General features: G+C 40.2%; 1 protein-coding gene across 1 annotated transcript in view; it reads right to left on the reverse strand.

Moving 5' to 3' along the window:
* loxl4 (lysyl oxidase-like 4) overlaps positions 1-22059 on the reverse strand; it is a 24409-nt gene continuing 2350 nt past the window's right edge. The window contains exons 4-14 of the mRNA XM_040139102.1: positions 15351-15389; positions 14674-14887; positions 14397-14574; positions 8942-9096; positions 8681-8848; positions 8035-8197; positions 7699-7942; positions 6514-6629; positions 6063-6199; positions 3015-3126; positions 1-2920 (exon numbers count right to left, since the gene is read on the reverse strand). Of these exons, the coding sequence (XP_039995036.1) occupies positions 2850-2920; positions 3015-3126; positions 6063-6199; positions 6514-6629; positions 7699-7942; positions 8035-8197; positions 8681-8848; positions 8942-9096; positions 14397-14574; positions 14674-14887; positions 15351-15389 (1597 nt within the window). The 3' untranslated portion in view covers positions 1-2849. The remainder of the gene's footprint in view (positions 2921-3014; positions 3127-6062; positions 6200-6513; positions 6630-7698; positions 7943-8034; positions 8198-8680; positions 8849-8941; positions 9097-14396; positions 14575-14673; positions 14888-15350; positions 15390-22059) is intronic.

Raw genomic sequence — 22059 nt, forward strand, 5'->3', positions numbered from 1 at the left:
CTCTTTCAACCGAAACTTGCCTCTGACTCAGCAAGTGTATCCACAGTTATCCTAACTTTCCTCAATGAAAAACCTAACAAAGCCTACCATCTTCATACCGTAAAATTTTACCAGCAAAATAAACGTGGGTACACATTTAAAAAAAAAAACATTTAAAAAGAAACCCAGCTCTTGATCAGTTGGTGTCATCGTGTATGCATCACATCTAAAGGCAACCTAAATCACATCACATGAAACATTATTTTTACTCTTTAGATGAGGTCAAAGTCCCTGAGAGCACAGCTTTCTGAGAATATAACTGTTGATAAGAACCACGTAGCGCACACTCTCAGTGTTTTTAAGACAAAATAAAGGTGTAACTGGCCATAGAGAACAATATCCCAGTGCTAAGCCCATAGCATGGGTGCAAATACAGTAATATGATGACAGTGGTGAATATGAACCAACTTAAGCTATGTAATGTCATATAATTTTAAATAACACATAGAATAGACCATGGTAATATGTCACAAGGAACTGTACACAAACACAAAACAAAAAAGTATATCAGCAAACACTCATTTTAGACTTCTAAACACTTCTATCAACAGTTTTTAGTAATAGGGCTGACTGTTTTTGGCCAGGTGTGCCTGATTATAAAAGATTATCCTAAAAAGATACAACTCAAAATCATGTTGATGAGTCAAATCATGAAGGCCATTGAGGAGAAAGACAATCTGTCTAGGAAATGAATTAAGTCTAAAAAGAGTCTTTATGAGTGACGTGTCCTGTCCACAATGTGTTCTGGAAAATGTCCCTTAGGCACCATCTGAACAGGTTTAACCGCGAAGACAATAAGCCGAACACATCAAACACGTTAATGATGTAAAACAACATGATCAACACAAGTTCCATGTTGTAAAGAAAATGGACCTGGATCATGGTTTGGTGTGGTGCTAAGAGGTTCCTTATCCCACAAAGAAAGTGTAGAGAGATACAGTTTAGCAGGCCAAGCTTTTAGTAAAAATAAGGCCACTGTTTACTGTGTTGAAGCGTGAATCGAGGAGTTTATTTTTTTCTCCCAGACAAACATGTTGTTCTCGTTTGGGGAGCTGAAAATGCCGGCTTGTGGTCGCTGTATGGATGCCTACAAAAAGGCAACTCTGGTAGTGAAAACGGTATGTCTGCATAAGTCTTTCTCCAAACTTCATCCCTTCCTACCTTTCTTTCTTACTTTCTCATTCTTTCTTTTAGTCACCATCTCCTTCACTAAATCTCTCAGAAACTCAGAATCTTTCTTGTAGTTTGTGTTAAAATGGAAATCCAGATTCTCACTTTCCATAATCCCATAAGTAACAATTCCAGTGTTTCTTTACAAAGCACGTGCTATAGCCCTAACCTTAACCGTAACCTTAAATCTAATCCAAACAGACGTAATTAAAAGGCTTTTTATATGCTCTCAAAACCCAGCCTGCCTGCCTACCACAATACTGTGGTTTTGTCAGCATGGTTTTCCCTCCCATCAGAGAAGGTGGAAGAGAAAGACTGTACCGTTAGTTTTTTTTAATAACTCAACTAAGCTAAAATAAAATAAATCTGTAATTACTCATCTTTGTGATGTTCACTTGGGAGTCTAAAACTGAGCATCATGGGAATGTTCTAATACTATGACCTGTAACTACTCTATGAAATCATTCTTTTTCCCCTAGTTAATTATGTCAAAAAAAATAATATTCAGTATTGTTAATGAAATGATAGCTAACAAACTCTTTACTGAGCATGCTGTGTAAGTGTGAGTTCCATGAATAAATAAAGGTACAACATAAATAGCACATTGAATATGAAAACTAAACACAAACCTTATATTTCACTTTCTGAAATGTAAAACAATAAAGTATTTTTTAGATAAACACCCAAAAAAGTCAATTTGGTGGCTAATTAAAAAAAGTGTGGGGGCAAAACTAGAATACTGATGTTTAAAAGATAAAGTGCTTTGTTCCATAAAAATCATTTGACCTCTTCTTACCTTTTCTAGATGAGAAGCAAAACTTTGTAGCACAACTACACTTTTATAAAACAATGATTTTGTTAAAACCAAAGCAATAATAAAATACCAAATTAACTGTAAAAGAGAGCTACTAAAAATGCATTGTACAACACTGTTCACCTGAAACGTAGTGAGGTTAATATAACAACATACAGTATTGTTAAAAAGCACCAATACTGAAGTAATGTAAAAGCGCAACAGTGAACAAATGATCCAATGAGTAAAGAATTTGGGTAAAATAATGCCCACTGAGCCAGTTATAGTATTTTTCTTGCTACAAGTGCACTAATTAGCCTTTTACAAATGATAGTATACAAACTCACAATATTATTAATTTTTCTCAGATTGTCCTATCATCTAGTGTGGGATCGAGATTTCCAAACAGTGCCGACTTCCCAATTGTGTTTGTGACATGTTAGTTGTAGTGACCGTAAGGTCTCTTCATGCGAATACAGTTTGAATTACTAACTTTAAGTTACTAGTAGTCTGCATTCACAAAAATCAGTATAGTATGAAACAATATCCAATATCTTCGTACATAACTAGAGTAAAAAACATGTTGAGCCATATGGCACCGGTTCCACTCTTGTTGTCAATGGCTGTTCGAGTTGAGAATGGAGTCTCTGCAGTGGTCGCTGCTGCGATATGATGCTCTTATGAATATTTAATCCACATCTGCCAGGGAGATGAACAGGAACCATTTTGCGTGTTCTCTGTTATTGCGGGTGCTAAGGTTCCAAGGGCCTAGGGCCATCTACCTCAGCCCACACCGAGTAGTCTCTGGGCCCCAATGGAAGGCCTTCGTACTGGGCCCTGGGATGGGCTACACAAAGTTGTTGGTGATTTGCCTCTGGTGCTCAAACAGGTCTTCAATCTCTGCACTGTATGCATCACCTATGAGGGGAAAAAAAGAGCATAACTGTCAATTACAAAGGAGGGGAGAAATTTAGACGGAGCGAGAAAGAGAGACAGGGTTTTCTATCCTCACCTGCATGACATCCATACATGTAAGCTCTGTGGCCATCATATTTGCACCGACATCTCATGACATTGTTCATAAAGTCAGACTCAGCCATGTCCATTGAGGGGTTGACTTCCACCTGCAAAACAACACAATCACACACAACCTCTGTTGACAATAAGCCTGATTCTGTATCACAACAGGAGATGTTTCTGACCTTATGACTTGCAGTTTTGTATTTTGTCACTGCGACAAAAATTTATTAGGGACGGGGAGAATCACTTTTTCATTTTTCACTTACATTTAATACTGTATCTCCTGCTGGCCAGGCTCATGGACAAACAAGGAATAAGTCTCCTCTCTCTACACACTGAGAAAACCATTTGAAATAAAGAGCGGCTGGATGTAAAATTGTTAGAGGGCCTGTTATTAAAAAGCGCTTATGGCTGGTACTGTGTTTATAGTCAATCCCTTTCTCATCTATAAAAAGCTGGATGATTTTTCCAAACAGTATTCCTAATTGTAAAAAGAAAATACATTATACAGTACTCTCTCAGGAACTTAACATTGGAATGGTGTTCACTTGCAAGTCTACAACTGAGCACATGGACTGAATAACATGTGGTGGTATAACATTTTTACCATGTGTTATGCAATGCATGGAAGATACTGGTAGATAGTTAAGGAAATCCCATTGTAAAATATTTTATACCTTGAATGAAAACATTTAACAAAGCCAGTTTTGCCCACAGAAAACATGATAACTGGCTGCGTAAGAAGTTATGCAACTTTACATGTGGGATTCACGGAATGTGGTTATACCACAGTGTAGCCTCCAGCTCCTGCAGAGAGGAAATCTGCTCTGCTCCTCACACCATCATAAGTATGCAATAATAAGGACTGAATTAGCCTGAAATTAAAGTGTGTTGCAATAGAGTAGTTATGCATAAGCATGTTTATATGTCTGAAATCGGTCTTATTTTGAGTGCTGCCATACACGGTACTAATAGTCTGTCATTTGAAGAGCAGCTCTATAACTGCTGATACAACCATTCTCTTAGTCTGGTCTGGTGATAATACTGAGAAGTAATTTACTCTAATAGCCGCTCTGTTAACTGCTACACCCACTTTAAGTACAGGTTTCAAACAGCTACAGGGAGAAAGGATGCAAACTAGATAAAAAAAAAAGGGAGGAAAACTTTTAAAAAAAAACTAAGTGAAAGCACAAAAACTGTCTCTTAATTTTTCAGGGTAAATTACAGTGTTGGACCAGAGTGTATGAGGCCTTTGCAGGGGGCTGGTTCAGTGGCAGAATGTGTTGCTCAGTGAGAAAGTGGCAATAAAAATAAAAACAGGGTAGGAGGAATTCCATGCTGGCAAATTAGCCGTTCCTAATGGAAGGGGGGGGGGGGGTTGCTTGACTAAAGAGAGGCAATAGTTAATTTGGGTAATTGGTGTTTTTCATTAGCAATGGGTGGTTCAAGGGTAGGCCTGCTGAATCTATGTGTAAAGCCCAGGATCAGAAATGTCCGGCATCATCTGCACTTTACCAGATAAATGAAAGAACACAGCAGAGAGAAGGAGAGCTGTCGCAAAAGATGTCTGGATTTTTCAAATTCTGCAGCCTAGGTAAATATCTAACTTACTTTGTGCTTTCTCTTTTCCTTTCTTGTTATCCTCTGGGAAATTTGGTAATGTCCCTTTATTGCAGGTCTCCTTAAAATGACCCTGACCTTTCCACCTTCAGCAGTTCTTCCAATTTCTTTCTCTCATTTATCTCAACTCCATTTCTGTCCTCCTCCTATCATTCATTCCGTCTTTCTGTCTCGACACTGTACTGTAGCAATGTACCACTTTGTAATTACACCCAGCTCAACATGCTTAAAATACATCCTGTCGGCACATGTGTTTATATATATGTGTGTGTGTGTCACGTCTATTATGAGTAAATTAAATAAATCCATCTTCAATACAGAGTAGAGAAGTGTAATTACACAGACTGAGTGTGACCTCTCAGACAAAGTGGGTAACAGCAGTAGTATCAGACAGTGAGTTATACTGTAACCACTCTTCCACAGCTGGGATGTAATTGGCAGCATGCTAAGATCTGAGGGCTGCTGCATACCATGGTGGGATCAGTAGTCTGAACTGGAAAGGGAGGATAATAGGAGATGGAGTCCTTGATGTGTTTAAGTCTAGTAGCCACAATGATTCGACTGATTGACCCAGGTCAAAGTAATAACAGAGAGAAGAATGGCTGAGGTGATGACTGGGATGAGGGAGGTCGGAAGGTTTTACTAAAATAGATGGAAACCCCAACCAGTCCCGAGGAAGTCCAATGTGAGAGCCTGTGAACCTGTTTCTTATTAACTAAACCTTTGGCCTTTAAAGGAATAGTTCAACATTTTGGAAAATATGCTATTTGATTTCTTTCTTGAGAGTTAGATGAGAAGATTGACACCATTCTCATTCCTGTACACTAAATATAAAGCTACAGCCAGCAGCCAGTTAGCTCAGCTTCGCAGAAACACTGGAAACAGGGGGAAACAGCTAGTCTGACTCTCTCCAAAGGTAACAAAAGGTAACAAAACCACCAGCTCCTCTCTTAAAATTTGATTTGCATACATATATGATTGCTTAACCTGTAAAAAAAAAAAAGTGTGTAAAACATCATGTTGTTGTAGTCAGGGGGGGGGTGTGTATGTCCTTTTTTTTTTACTGGCTGACTGGAGTGTTACCTTGAGGTTGTTACGCACTCAGTGGATACTCCAGAAGACAAGTCTCCAGGAAGTTACTGCACGCTGCCAAGCAGTTGTTTACAGTTTGTGCTAAGCTACGCTTACTGGCTTCTGTCAGTATTTTCATATATGCCGTTCAGGACATGAGAGTGCTAGGCATAGATTCTCTCATCTAACTCTTGGTAAGAAAGCAAAATAAGAAATAAAATTTCCTAAAATATGAAACTATTCCTTTAAGCCCACAGTTTACGGTATTTGGTTTTTGTGAAGCACGATAATGAAAAATGTACACAAACTGCAAAAGGGGAGAAGTGAGTGACATGTAATGACTTCTGACCTGAAAGATGTAGTCTCCTGGCCGCACATCTGTCACGTCAATCCACTGACAGTCGATATCGTGGCGATAGGTATCCCAGCAGCCCACAGAAATGCCCTGGTCACCCATGTTATAGCAAGAGAACCGCTTCTGGAGTCCTAACACACATACACACATAACAACATTATCAATCAAGCAATATCTAAGCTCATTTAATACTTGGTACTCCTCGTTATTTATAAGAGCTTCCTGAATTGTGTTAGACTACATGTGAACGCTGCTTCTTCATATGAGCTATTTCATCCATTATATAACAATAAATGTAGAGTGAACAAACAAGTACAGCAGCAATCTAACACATTAACCACAAAGTAAAAATCTTAATCGCTGTAGCTGAAATACTGATATTACTTTCCTGTCGCTAATGGGAAAGAGTATTTTACTGGCACTCCTGAATAGTGTAGAACATTACCCTCAGGGCAATACGTGTCCTCCAGACAGAAACTGGCCTTGTGTCCCTCGGCAATCCTCGTGCCATTCAGAGTCAGTAGGTCGTAATGTGTGAACACCTCGATGCTGTGGTAGTGCCTGGGATGACAGAGGGTAAAGTCCTGGTGAGAGTTTGTGGGTGTGTGTCTGTACGTCTATGGGTTTGTGCATTTACGTTAACTGAACACTGGCTCCCTATGGCTTGTAGCCTAATGACCTCACTGCTTGAACATGAGCGTGGGTGTCACCGTAACACCTCTCACAGAACCTTGTTTTAGCGTCAGCTTGGTTGCGCTGTGTACTCGTTCTGAGTGAATGGAGGGCTTTGAAACACACATCACTAGCTCTGATGTGTTGTTGTAACAAACTAAGGCACACCTGACTGTGCGTGGGCTACCCTGTCCTTTGTATTACACCCAACCTGCGGTAACTGGATTGGTTCAACCGTCATTTCCACAGACACGTGCTGCAGGGCGGCTAATGAATCTGGAGAGATGACAACACTGTTTCAGGCCACCCATAACTTAGTGAGCCACAGCTCACACAGCCAATACTGTGGGCTCCTTCTTCTCTCATGATGGCAGACCGAAAATGCTCTCGTCACCTGACAAGAAATTAACTTACTGAGGGGAGCAAACTGAGAGGTAGAGTGGAATGTGGAATAAGTGGAATAAGAGTAGACCTGGACAATATTTCATCTATTTACAACTAGTGGACAAAATGCCGCTGAGGCCCAAGTGACAGACAAAGGCTCTTATGTCTAATGCCCCTGTTGCATGCTACGTGTAGACCCCTCGTCAAATCATATGAGCGCTGGCACAGAGATCGCACTTCAGCATGTTTTCTTTCCTGGTAGCAATTGAATGCAATTAAAATAAATATAACTCAAATTACTCAACATGGAAGGAGCTATGTCATTAATGCAAGTACAAGCAATTTTGAACCAAGAACAGGTGTTTGTCAGAATATTTTTGACAGTCTCTAAAAACCACAGCTCACCTGTATCCAGGACGCTCTAAACCACAGTTTTCTCAAAAACACTTAGAATGACCATGAGGGCAACTGCACCATCCCACATATAGCAAGTATTTAAATAGTTATTTTCATTGCTGCAGCCTCCACACCCAAGCAACGAAACACCTCCATAAACTCCTCAGGGAGGCTATACCTGTGACACTGGTGCCATGTCCAGCTCTCTCTTGTAGCTTTGGGTCTGAAATCGGATCGACCCAAGTTCATGATGCGGGAGGAGAAGCGCAGCAGACGACGGTGGCCATAGGGCCAGTTCATCCTGGCAGCAGATGAGGACAGACAGTTCTCCTCGTTGGCACAAGTCAGCAGGTGGAGGGGTCGGTCTTCGAGGTAGGCTGTCTCCTGAACCAGGTGGGCATCCAGAACGAGGTCAGGTGCCGCTGAAGCAAGTCACACATGAGAGGTTATGCTAGGATTCAAACAGAACCAGAGAAGAGAGGATGGGGAGCTACAGGAAGATGGCTCAACTTACTGTCTGAACAGCTGACCCCGGCAGCCTTAGTTCCACCTCCGCGAGGACAATGGACATGGTTGTTGCGACGACATTGTTGAATTGACAGCTCTGTGCCCACACAGTGAGTTCCACTGAGAATAACCTCAGCTGCATTTGGGTCACCGGTCCAGTACCAGGTCTCCTGTCAAAGGAAGGGTGTGGGGTCACAAGACACAGTGAGCTTGCCAGGTTTTCTATCATTAACCAGTATCATAGCTCATTGTCCACCACAGTGAATACAGGGGCTGTGACTATGGATTGGCCTCCATGTGTTGATTTGTTTAAACATCTGTTTGTTTGTGCTTTCATCAATAACACAGACACTGCTGAAGGGATTTTAGCAAATCTTGGAGGATTGATGTATCTAACCACTCTAGTCTGACATTTTCAAAATTACAAGAATTGGTGTAGAGGTGGGAGTGCTCCATTGTTTCCTCATTCAGGACATCATGCCCGTCCTTTTAGACACTGATGATAAGACATTGCTAAAAATTGCTGTTGTGTGTAGTGGCATTTTCAAAATTACCCAGGTTAAAGGGTGGCACAACCATCAGAGATCAAAATGATATGCTTGCTGCAACATTGTCAGTTACGGATGTTGTGTTGGTCTGGGGGGGGTTGTTACCTGATGAGCACTGGCAGCAAAGCCCAGTCCGAGCTGTCTGCATACCACCATGGCCTCGTTGATTCCCCAGTTCTCACTACAGACAGAGCCCCAGCGCTTACGACCCCCAACCTCCATCAACACCTCCAAACGGCCTTCTGATGGGACTCTACCCCCAGTGAGCCGCACCTAGTAATTCATTATATTAAAGGGATTAAATAAGTGATGTGTTGTCAGTGAAACCTGATAAGTGTATGTCTGGTGATGGTGTAGCTTTCATACCATGTTCTCTGTGCCAGTTTTAGGGACATTACAGCGTACTGAGGCATCCTGGCTGTGTTTGAATGTCCATGGTTGGACTTCCTGGAAGTAGCAGTCTAGGATGGAGCGCTCTGACCCCATACACTGAACACTGTTCATATGGATCGGTCCTGTACCTGAAGGAGGAGGAGGAGATGTGGTAGATTTAAAGGCTATGTTGACAAAAATAAGATAGGAAAACCAGAGGAGCATGGGCATAACTTAAGGGCAACATTTTTGTGCACTGTTTGGGCCCACCCACTGTCAAAACAATGGCATTAGCAGACTTTATCACGCAAAGAATCACACACTCACATACAAGTGAGGCTCTGCATTCCCTTCACGTGAATGAGCTTTCTCTATGTTAGCGTCAATCCAACAATGAAAAGTTCCTATCTGTCATGACGAAATGGTCCTGCAAGCCAAGCAGCAGCACCACCACCAACATCTACTTTGGGCATCTGTCACACCTCATTACCACCATTCTATTGCTTTTGGCACAACAACAACAGCAACAACACTGTGTGTAGTCCACCACCCTGGGGGAGCAAATAAGGCTAAATCTGTGTCAACAAAACAAAAGACTTTCACTGGTAGTCATTTGTTGTTTCAAACCAGAACATCTCTAAACAACATAGGAGATGCTGGTAAAAAAGATTAAGATTTTCTGAAAGCAAACAGCTGCCGCCATAATGATGGCAGTATATGAAAACACAGAACAAACTATGGCCACAGTGTTTTCCTAAAACAAAAGGCACAAACAGCGAACTTGGAAATTGGGTAGTATTGAAATAAACACAACCAAAACCCCAAATACCGGAGGGAAAGACAGAAAAATCAAAAAAGAGGAATGACAAGGAAGATGACTGAAATGTTAGAGACCAAACTGCGGCCTAACCCAATCTGTCTCTTTGTTGGTTTTGGTTGCTTGTAGGCCTTCTCACATACTGGTCACCATGCGTGGGTTCATACATATAAAAAGGCACATCTAAACCACTTCCGCCTCTATCTGCATGCTAAAGGCCACAAACTAGACCCAAACTCCCAATGTTTAAGTTATCGAGGCAAACATTAAATCCATTTGAGGGATGCTCAAAATGAACAGTGACATGCTGTATTTAAACCTTAGTTTGGGTAATCCACGAAAGCCCAAGATAAATTCCAGGAAACTGGCCACACATACTTTACATGCACACAAACACAGAGTCACTCAGGGTGTTTTTGTCCCTTATGTATGTATACTGTACTATATGTATAATGTACTTCACAGGCAAAATTACACAGTTAAATAACAATGTTGGTCAAGAAAGGAAATAGAAACATTTCCCCTGTAATTTAACAGACTACTACTACTTGAATATTTTCTTCACTCTCATTCTTCCTGACATCGATTTCCCAAATGCTCAAGGCTTAAACGTCAGCATAAATGTCAGCAGTGAGACATCAGTGAGACAATAAATGAGGCATAATATAAATGTGGTATCTTAAATTTAGCATTTACAAGAAAAAGGTGGAGCTTGATTACCATATAATTTGAAATGGCAGATGCCACAGATCATTTTGACCGATTAGAAAATTCACTTTAGGGGATGGAAACAGCGTAACATTGGTCACATTCTTGTTGAGAATAGCACAAATAGTTGGTTAGTGGTTACAAGGGAATCCCTGTTCTTTTCCTCAGTGAAATTACACTCTGTTTTAGGCACATTAATGTAGTGTATGTTTAGTGTTTTTCTTTCCATGGAACGTCTCTTTCTATGCCTCTAACAAAAAAAGTTCTGTCATCAGATCTGCTTTTGAGCCAAGTGCTAAATCATGCAAGTTTGTAAATAGATGTGCCTGCCTGTGGATTTTAGATGGTAGAAGCCACAACGGGATTTCAAAGCTGTTTAGCAAGTTGTAAGCTGGCACAGGACAAGCGTTTATGTGCAACAAGTCCAATGATTGAGACCACATTCAAAGCCAGAATCTCTGACCGGCAGACTGTCTACCACCCTCTACAGCAAAACAGCCAGTCACCCAAAACCTTTATCACATTATCGCATTTGCTCATCCTAAATAATTCAGCGCTCTGCAGTGGGGTCCTGTTGCTAAAGACTGCTGGCTGAAAAATTTGACAGTTATCATGAGGAGTTTTTTTTTTTTATAGTGTACCTGAGTTCAATGCCTTCTGATGTGAGGACTGTATCACCATCTATCCATAAATATTGATGTGTTTTGAGATATAATGGTTTTAAAGAGAAATTAACTGTATGCACAAATTAAACATTTGTATAAAGCAACATTTTAAACAATTCACCCTTTCACCTCTTTCTCAGTGAGGGTTTGTTCCATCAAAGGGTCTAATTTAGGCCTTTTCCAGCGACATATAGGCCTGTGTTTATGTGGCCTTCGGGCACATGGAAAATTATATGTCCCAGTAAAATGTCGAACAGAGCCATGTTATAGAAAGTTGTGCGAGAACTTTGAAGTTTGATCATCCTGCAATGGCAGTGTATATGTAAGTGTGTTACAGATACAGTCAAAAAGGGAGAGTACTGTACTGTGGGTGTGCATGCACATGTGCGTGGGTGCGTACGTTTATGTATGGTTAGTGTGTTAGGGCCCTATTTTAATGGTGCAAGTGCAACAACAAACGCAAAGCGGTAGGTCTTGGGCACACAGACTGTGTGGGCGTCTCCAAGTGCACCTGCTATTTTGGTTCATGTATGTGCAGGAGCACAAAGTGCAAACAGGGTGGGTGAAGTTGGATAGTGATCAGACGGTGTGGTGATTAATACATATGCTCCCCACATTCATTAGTACAATGATGATAGAAGCAAATAATAAAATACTTCGGTGAAGCAGCGAATAGGATTGCAAAAATCCAAAGCTATTTCAGTTATAATTCTACTGTAAATGGTTATATCAAGTATCTTAAAATGTGACACAGCAGCATGTGCGTCGTAATGTATGTCAAGAATAGAACCTGAAAAGCCGATTTAAAAAAAAACAAAAAACAAAACACTGGCACCCCCCTACTGATGTGTACTCTCCCAAGTACCCTTCTCCCTCTACACCAACAACTGCATCTCACAAATCATGGGCAGAAAAAAAAAAAAAAAAAAAAAAAAATCTCTGTTGAACCCTCACATCCTGGATTCAGCCAAATCCTCCCCTCTGGTAGACGCTAAAGAACACTGTACTCCAATCATCATCATCATCATATATAAATCTAAGCAAGCTGTATAGACTGTATATAGACATGTATACATGCATAAACTGTACATAACCACCTACTTAATGTATATAAATAAACCTATTACATTACCCCTTCAATATTTATTTCAGCACTCTTCGCAATCTGCACCCTCGTACTATTGTATTCTTGTTTACGATTTACAAACAGTTTGACTTGTATATATACATTGTGTGTTGTTGTCCATTGTTGCATCTATTTAATCAACTCCTTGTATGTACATAATAGTTAAATGTTTGTGTTTACCTGTTTTCGTTCAGCTTTGTTTTCCTTGTTTTTAGCTTTATCTCTTTCTAATCATCCTCTGAAAATTGTTCTTGGAACAATGTGTGAGTACACTGAGAGCAACGAAAAACTGAAGTCAAATTCCTTCTATATGTACATATACTTGGCCGGTAAAGCAGTTTCTGAAAAAGGCTTGATAGAAAGCAGCGATGCGCATAATTAATAAACTCTGTTAAACCAACGTCTCTCACATAAACACACATAATAGTGAGTTACAGCCGACCAGTTTGATGTGTGTAGATATGTATGGACACTGCAATTCTCAAATCAGATGCTGCAGTTTATATGTTCTGCTGCCTTCAAATGGCTGCAGGGATTTGCTAAACTGAAGGACAAGCTTTTATTTGAGTATAAAGCAGCTGTGAATGTCAGATACTGTTAGAATCACTCATATAAAGATAAATGCAGACTGTTTTACTGACGTTCCTGCTTTAACCACTTTTTTTTAATGCCAATTTAAACACGCGCTGGTTGGAGAATGTTGCCCAAGTATTTAGTTTTTTGAAAGAATCAAAACTTAGCAGCTAAGTTATTTGCATATTCTGAGAGAGACATTTTTCTCCAAACTCGCTTCGTGCTGCCTCATTTGAAAGAACCTCCAACCTGCTCGTGCCTCTCCTCCCGCCTTTGCACCATGCGCTCTGTACTGAGGACCGAAAGTACCACACACACAAATGGAGCAAATTTCAAGGGCAGGAAAATACCAAATGTTCGGCGCTCTGTATGCACTCGTCATTGTGCCGCCACAAAAAAAAGGACCCTAAGTGTGTGAGTGAGTGAATCACCAACACAGGAAACATGGTATTGGAAACCAACATTTCCAGGAGTGAGACAGGAGTAATATGAGATAAAAGTGGAGGGTAAACCTGCCATTTGTCAAACCAAACTACAGCTGCAGAGCCACATCTTAATGTTATAATTCTAAGAATAATTTTATTACACACACAAAAGCATGCAAGACACAAATGTAGCTTTGTGGTTAAATCCCGCAAAACCTATTCTAGTTAGTAGATTGAAAGCTTTTCGTCTACAATTTATACACCTCTGACTCAGTATCCTGGGTTCTTGAAGAACCTGAACCCTGATCCAGCGACTAAGGGTGCTGATTGAAAGCAGACAACAAGGGGCGTGAAGCCAGGTGGAATATAAGTCCCCTTATAAGAAACAACTAAACTAGATTTTAGTTCTGTTAGACTCATCAAAAAGAAAGGTAGCATAAATGACATCATCTACAGAAAACCCAGTTTAAGAGGTTGAACGGTAGAAGGGACGGATCCAAGACACACAAAAATATCCTATGTATGATCGACTGAACAGCTAAACCAGCAGACTGTCCTCCCACGTTTCATCTCGATCAGCATGATTAGAGACTACACCCTAGCCTGTGAGGCATAGGGAAGTCGTTCTCACATCTCGTAAGGGTGGGGACACCACTGGTGCAGCTGGATACTGTCTGAACCTGCGCGCCACCAAAGCTGGAAATTTGAAATTGAAAGAAAAAGACCACAGCAGGGAATGAAAAGTTTGCCTGAAGCTGGCAGGATTATGTCTGTGGCTTTAGTTACCAAATACCAAACCACCATGTAAACCACCATGGCTTCTAGTATTCTGTGTGTATGTTTGGACATGTGCATAGTGTTTTTGCAGCAGGACTCACGTAATCATAGTGGGAGATACTGCAGTCAACACATTTGCAGCTTCACGAGGTAACATACACAGACAGACAGACAAGCACACGTGTCCATACATTATCTGATCAGTCAGGGCAGACGGGCGTGGCGTCTGAGATAAGCAAAAGACTGGAAAAGTTCCTCTGTTCTCTGGAATACCATGACTCACGATAAACACACTCAAAACATCCAGATTGTGGATTTTTCTCGAATTTTCAGCCTAAGTTGTGTCTCTGTCTCTCACCTTGACCCATAAAGGCTCCATGCAGGGCATCCTTGGCAGTACCAAAGCCCAGTTCTCTGCACACCACACTGGCTGCAGTTAGTTCCCACATATGGTCCACAATGGTCCCCCATTTACCTTCTCGGAGCACCTCCACACGACCCTCACCCAGCCTGGGGCCTGCCTTCAGACGCACAGGCTGTACAGGGCAGAAAAAGGAATATAACTTAGCTCATTCTTATGTGCAGTTTCTAAACACTGTATTGTGCTTGTGTATACCTAACTTTAACAATCTTACCACCACTGGATAAGGGGCCTGGGGTCTTCCTGAGGAGATGCGAGCAAACTGGGGTCCTGGTACACATTTGACTACTGCATGTCTCCCATTCTTACAGGGGGTGGGACTACGGGGGATTGACAGCTGAGCATGACACTCTGACAGGGTGTTCTCAGTGCCGAGACAGTGAACTTTTTCTACCCAGAATCCCTTCTTCTTTGCCATGGCACTCAATCTGGAAAGAAGAGAAAGTAAGTTTTTGGAACCATAAACGTAAAGCCCCTGACAACTTGGCCTTAGATCTTCAGTATTTCTCAATAACATTTAATAATAATTATCAATGAGCAACAATCGAAGTTAAATTTGAGAAAAAACACCTTAACTAGTGTTTGTTAAGAGTTTAACACTCAAAACCCAGCTAATCTGCTTCATCAGGACTGTATGGGTTTGGTGTGATCAAATTTGACTGACTGTAGTTGCAACACAAACAAAAAACAACACAGCTTTCATCGCATTTTGATTCAAATGTTGCTAAACTCTGAAAATGTTGTGTTCATGTAGGACCTCAACACTCTTAGTAAGAAGCTGAATGAGAAAATAGATTTTCAAGGCCTTTAAATGAAGTTTAACCTGTTACATTTGCCAGTATCTCACAGAGTTATAAAGTTGTTAAATATGGCTGATAAACATTTTATCACCTTGTTGAAGGATCTGTAACCTTGGTATCCCATATTTTCCTGTAAGAGAACAAAAGAACAGAGATGGATGTTAGTTCTATCTGGTCCTTGTACTTACTAAGGTACCAACGCACACACAAATCACCCTGTGAGGTGAACTGGGTGAACAATTTCTCATGCAAAGAGGTAGTGACTGTAAAATATACTGTAGATATACTGTAGTGGTTTGTTTTATTTGTAACCTGGCCACATTTCTGCCACAGCGAGTAGGAGATGACTTAAAATAGTTACAGTTCAGATGCTGACTTTATCAAACAATGAATCATGCAGCTCCAAATATAACCTCTGTATATAAAACCAGAATGAAATGTGCATCTGGCGTTATGGTGTCTGTAAAAGTTAGGTACATTCATTGATGGTTATGGTTATGGTGTAGCTGAAGGAAGAGTGCACTGTTGTTTTCTTTCAGCAACTTTCTGTCTCTCTTTTTCTGCTTTAGGTTCAGTAGCATATATTTCCATCAGGAATGTGGGCTGTGTTTTCTGTGTTTATGTTTAGAGTAAGGGGCCAGTTTTACATATGTTCCTGAGCTATAAGGCAACAGTACTTCCTGTACCCACCAACATAAGGGTAAGTGTTCACCAGGAACGTGCTGGGTAATTTTATCCAAATTACCCAACTTTACATTAGATAAACTAAAACAGACCCTTTGAATATAAGATAGTGCATTGCTTGTTGCAATATAACAGATTTATACAAAACTACAGGATGTAAGAAATATAAAAAGGATTAAAAAAAACAAAAACAAAAAAAAAACAAGATATTTTTAACTATGTTGTTAGCCTCCAAAGCCACTCAGTCCAAAAAAAATCATAACATTCAACATCAGTGATGTAAAACATTTCTGTAAAAGCAGGGTTTGATCAGGCAAAGTATACAAACAAAAACTCTGGCACAACGCTGTGCTGCACGTCTGACAAGTGCCAGAACCCAGTAGACATTTATGCACCAAGGAGTCTGGCTGACTCTAGGGAATGATGGAGAGGAAAGCCTTCTGTTCTCTTGGCAGACACGCAGAGTAGATGTGCCACACAGTCCATGCTGGGACATCCTCGAACCACTGCAAAGCACAAGCGCCATCGCCGACATTCGCACCAATTACATCAGAAATACTCAGAGAGATACACACGCGACAGCGTACATGCAAACACATCTTTCCAAGCTTGATTTCTACAGAGCTTTATATACGACATGGCGTCACAGGTGTGGGATGCGCAAATGTTTCTCAGGTATTTTTTGGCTACAGTGAAGCAATGTTCATGAAAAACATACTCCGCAGATGAAAGCACAGGCAGGTCAATATTTGTATTTCTGACATGAACGCTAGACGTTCCTGTGAAGTTAAGGCAGGAAACACTAAAAACAAACTGATCCTCAGTCTTGTAATCAAGAGGAGCATTGTTACTGACATGATGTTATGTTGATGGTCGTGTGAAGTCATGGGCTGCTGACTGCACACTTTCCAGAATCACATAACAACTTATTTCCTGAAGCTGTAAGTAGTCAATGAGCCAGAAGAGACCTCTCATCAAAAATATTAGTATTTGGCAAGGAAAAATACTTAAATAATGAGAAAATAAGCATACTGTCATTTCAGCAATCATTTAGCAGATAGAGTTGTTTGTAGAATTGCAGATGCTATTTTGGATTAACACTCCTTAAATGGACTTAAGGTCATTTCTCAGGCCCATTTGAAACACAAATACATCTCTGAGGAGCTCAATGAAGTGTGTAAATTATGAACATCTGTAAATGAAATCTCAGTGGCTTAAACTGCCTGGCCTGCTACCTTTCAAAGCTACAGTATATTAAACATCTGACTTAATGAGGCAGAAAAATCCCATAATTTTAAATCACATGCATGGCTCTAAAGCCGTATGCGATGTCACAAGACCTACTATAAAATGCGACTGACACATTGTACAGAATTTAGCTCTTAATCTTTGCAGTGTCTTGAATTACACTTGTAAATTATCTTAAATGTGTCTACCATGTGACCCTGCAATAACATGCCCTCAGGGATAGACACTGAGGAGCATGCACACACACATTTTCCCAAGCATGTCTCTGACTTGTTTGTGACCTCACCACAGACCAATAAGCTAACCATTTTCCCTCTCCAGAAACCAACGGGACTACTACAAAGGCCATAAATGATACCTTCAGGTCTTTCATTTGACTGAATTACAGCACTGTTTGTTAATGTGGAACTTCATTCAAGGACAATAAAATGCATAAATGTACATGTAAATGTACTTTTTAAATGTATAAAATCAATTGATTAAAAATGAGATCTCTCTCTTAGTTATGAAGTGAATAACTAAAACCATATCAGAGGATGTAATTGTAATATGAGCAACATGAGAGGCTGTCTATTCATGACGTCAGAATTAGTTTGTTTTCCAACTCCATAGCATTCATCAGCCCTGCTTAACTAAACAGTGTATCCAGCACTTGTTGTGGAGCCAAGAGAACAGAGACTAATGATAGGGGGTCCCACCCACCTGTTAGAAGACAAGAATTACACCATAGTTTGTTTTATCACATTCACACTACTCACTGGCTTTACCTGTAGGTCTTCTTGTTTTAATTTTAAAGACAAACGTATTACTTGAAAAATTCTCTTAAAAATCGTTCATACAAAAATCAGGGTGCAAATCAGATTTTAAATACTTTTATGAGTTTTTAAACGCTGATCACATCAGCATTTTATTTGCATTTTTTTCCTATTTTTACTACCAGAGGCATATTCTGAGTTCTGAGCTGCTCTTGCCACAAGGAGCCCTTATTTACTGTAAACAGCAGTAAATAGTATCTTTTAACAGCAGAAAAAACAACAACTTTTGGATGCTGGGAACATTTTTTTTTCAGCGTATAATCCTCAGTGTATATACCTATCTTTTAGTTTAATATAGTTCTTTTAAATATACCGCTATTTATTGCTATGAAAATTGGCAAAAACCTTTTATACCCTATACTAGGAGTACTAAATAAACATAATAATATAGAATAAAATATATTACCATTAAATCTTGTTTTTCTGGTGTTTTGCAGCACACATCAGAGGTTAAAAAAAATATATATTTTATTTAATTATTTATTTATTTTTTTCTATGAGTATCTATGATAACGATCTTGCATGTCAAATAGTTGCCAACTATTTGCACGCAGACCAGAGAGAACTGATTAAAATCACTATGCTCCAACTCAGTTTTTAAAACTGGCTTCCACAGTCTGTTCCAAACCACAAAAATAGCCACTGGCATACATACAGACATTAAAATACTGGAAAATAAATTGGAGCGAAGGTCGCTGAGGAAGATCACACAGACATCTGACAGGCAAACAAGAATTGGTCACACGAAACGTAACCCAAAAGCCTGGAAATGATACCCTCATCATCAAGAAAATTTCAGCTGAAACATAATTAAACATAAAATGAGGGTTAAGTCCCCAAATCACTATGGTGACAGAGGAAGACAGACAGCTGCTGACGCAGCGGGCTGAGTTGCAAACTGCAGCTGTAATTGGACATATTTCACACGAGCAAGCGAAAACTGGCTTGTCTGCTGCTCTTGTTCTTTCTCTCCATCTCCTCTTTCTCTACTCCCTCTCTTTCTCCTCATATGCTAACCCTGTCTTACTCTCTCTCACACACACACAGCTATAATTGGGGGTGTTTTTTCACTCTCAGCAGAAACCCCGGAGAGCCTTGGTCCTGACCAACCTGTAATTACAGCATCTTCAGAGTCTCATGCAAGAGACATAGGGAGCTGAGAGACACGGCCTGGTCTGGGATTTTTAAAAATGGACTGAGAGACTTGGAGCAAGGTGGAGAAACAGAGGGGAATGTCACTGGTTAAATATGGTCAAACCATGCAATACAATCCTGTGATGTTTTGGTCACTGGTAAAGTGGAAAATGTAACATGAAAACTCAACTGAATATTATATTGCCTCAAACCCAATTGTTTCTCTGAAATGAAATGCTGTAAAATAAATGGACAGCTAGGACGTTGAGGCACGTGTACACTTGGAACCAGTTTGAAGTCAAAAACACGTCGTGAGAGAGAACAAATATGCATCTGTGGAGATAGAAAACAGGAACAGATTTGGAAACAAACACATCATCGTTGGTCAGACCAGTATAGTGCCTGAGGCTTCAGCAAAACACCAGGTCATATCCAGGACAGGCAAACCAAGATTTATCAAGTCAGACTTCCACGTGAGAGCTCTATAATTTACACACGCAATTTAATGAAAAAAAAACAAAACAAAACCAAAAAAACGAGATAATGGCATATGTTCGCCCAAACTTTTCACTGTACATTTAGCAGCAGATATGTTGAATGAGTAGCATTATCCACTTTGCTAGGGCAAAGACTAAAAGAGAAGGAAGGGTGCTATTGTTTAAGTTTCTTATCCTTGACCTTAGAGGGAGATTTAAAAACATCCTGAAATAGCCAGTGAGTAGCTTCCCTACAGGCTTCACTCGAGGCCCTTCAAGCTACAGCAGCCCTGTCCTCCGTCATGTCTCTCTTCTTGGTGAGCAGCCAAATCTCTAATGTTGCAGCCATTCAAATCTACCCATCTAATTCCTCACTCAACTGCTACTTGTACATTAGATGTTGAATCTGTACTGCGATAGAAAATTGATGAGAGGCATGAAAAGGATCACACCTGCAATGCAAGGGAAACCTTGCCCTAATAAATGATCCTGTACAGACAGTGTACAGAGTCAGGCCAGGCTGTTCAATGACAGCTCATTCTGAGGACCTTTTATTGCTGAGGATATGATGCCTGATGATGTCCTCCTCCAACAATAGAATCCAGTTATAGCTTCACTGTGTTCCCAATAACACAGAGTTCAACAGAGATAGCTTAATTCAAGGGCAATGCAGAAATGCTTTTGGTGAGTGCGTCTTCTCCAATAGGGGCAGTTTGTAGAGTCAATAAAAAGTTAGAGAAGTCTATAAAACAAATAAGTTACCCCCTCAACAGTTACAGCCTTTCAGCAGCACAAGGAATCTAGCACCTAGAGTGCAGAGCAGATGTTGCGGTCTGTTGCCAGTTGAGTTACAATAACCCTGGCCAAGAGAAGGAAGGAATAGCTAAACTGTGAATCACCCAGAGCCGGCATCTCTCAATGAGCAAGATCCAACTGGGTCCCTGTTCCACTGAGGACAGCGAAGGGTTAGACACTGTTCATTCTTATAATAGCAATGCAGTAATTCTCTGCTAATGTGTGGTCCTTCTGTGGTTTAAGAGCAGAACCTTCCCAAAAACCACTGTCAGTGTTTTTTTTTTTTTGTTTGTTTTTTAGCAGGAGGAGAGGAACTGTTGATCAGTTTTAAAGGGGCAAAAGGAAACACCTAAATGCAATGTACATATACAGCATATGCTGGAGCACGGTATCGAACCTCAACACTTTTAAAAAGGATACATTTTGAAAAATACATTTATTTGGTGTCTTGTCAAGAGTTAGATGAAAAGAGTGACACCACATATCTGTTAAATATGTAGCTGGAACCCACAGCTGGTTAGTTTAGCTTAGCATAAAGACTGGAAACAGGGATAAGAGCTAGCCTGGCTCTTTCCAAAGGTAACGATCCACATACCCACACCTCTACAGCTCACTAAATAACATGTTACATCTCATCTGTGTACTCTGGACAAAAATCAAAGTGTAAAAACGTCAGTCTGTCCTTTTACCAGCTGTTTTGCTGGGCTATTTCTTGTTCGTCGAATTGACATTTTTACTTGAATTTGTTTTTTGAACAGATTAAACAAACGAGATACAACATGTTTATATGTGAGTTTTACGAGTGCCGGTAGGTGGATTTTGTTACCTTTTGGAAAGACTCGGGCTAGCTCTTTTTGCCTATTCCCAGTCTTTACGCTGAAATAAGCTTACCTAACCACTGCTGGCTCCAGCTACGTATTTACCATACAGATATCAGAGTGATATCCATCTTCTCGTCTAACATCTTGACAAGAAAGTAAACGTACTTCCAAAATGAATGCTTGGTCATTCTTGTTTACTTATACTTTGATAAGTTATTCCCTGATTTGAATCAAATCTTTCCAAACTTTAGAGAGTTAGAGTGTTTTACTCAGAAAGGTTCTTTAATCGTTACCTTGAATTAAGAAAAAATTAGTTGATGAATTTGAAAAGTGTGGCTCATCTTGTTAAGTTGGAAAACATTTCTATGTTCCCTAAACAAAGAGTTGAAAAAAGTATTGTTTTGGTACTGGTAACAAAACTCATGTACTGTATAAGCAACAGCCCAGTTAAAAAAAAAAAAAGTCAAATGATTTCAGCTCTAGTACACACACACACACACACACACACACACACACACACACACACAGGCAGTATGTCAGACACGCTGTTGGATTAAATGTGAAGAGATGCATGGCTGAGTGAAGTCTGCAGAGGCTGCCCTGAGAATAAGACCAGTCGCTTCACAGAGATCCTCATCCCACACTCCAATAGCTAACTCTGTCGCACACATGGTATCGATGAGACAGTTAAAGTACAATCAGCAGTGATATTACACCTTGGCATGGAAATCTAAAAGTTAAAGTGGGGTTGTTTGTCTGAGCCCTGCAAGCTGAAGATAGCATCAGAGAGACACAGGGAAAGAGAGTGAAAGAGAGCCAATGAGGTG

The sequence above is a fragment of the Xiphias gladius genome, chromosome 11 (assembly GCF_016859285.1).
Source record: "Xiphias gladius isolate SHS-SW01 ecotype Sanya breed wild chromosome 11, ASM1685928v1, whole genome shotgun sequence".
NCBI lineage: Eukaryota > Metazoa > Chordata > Actinopteri > Istiophoriformes > Xiphiidae > Xiphias > Xiphias gladius.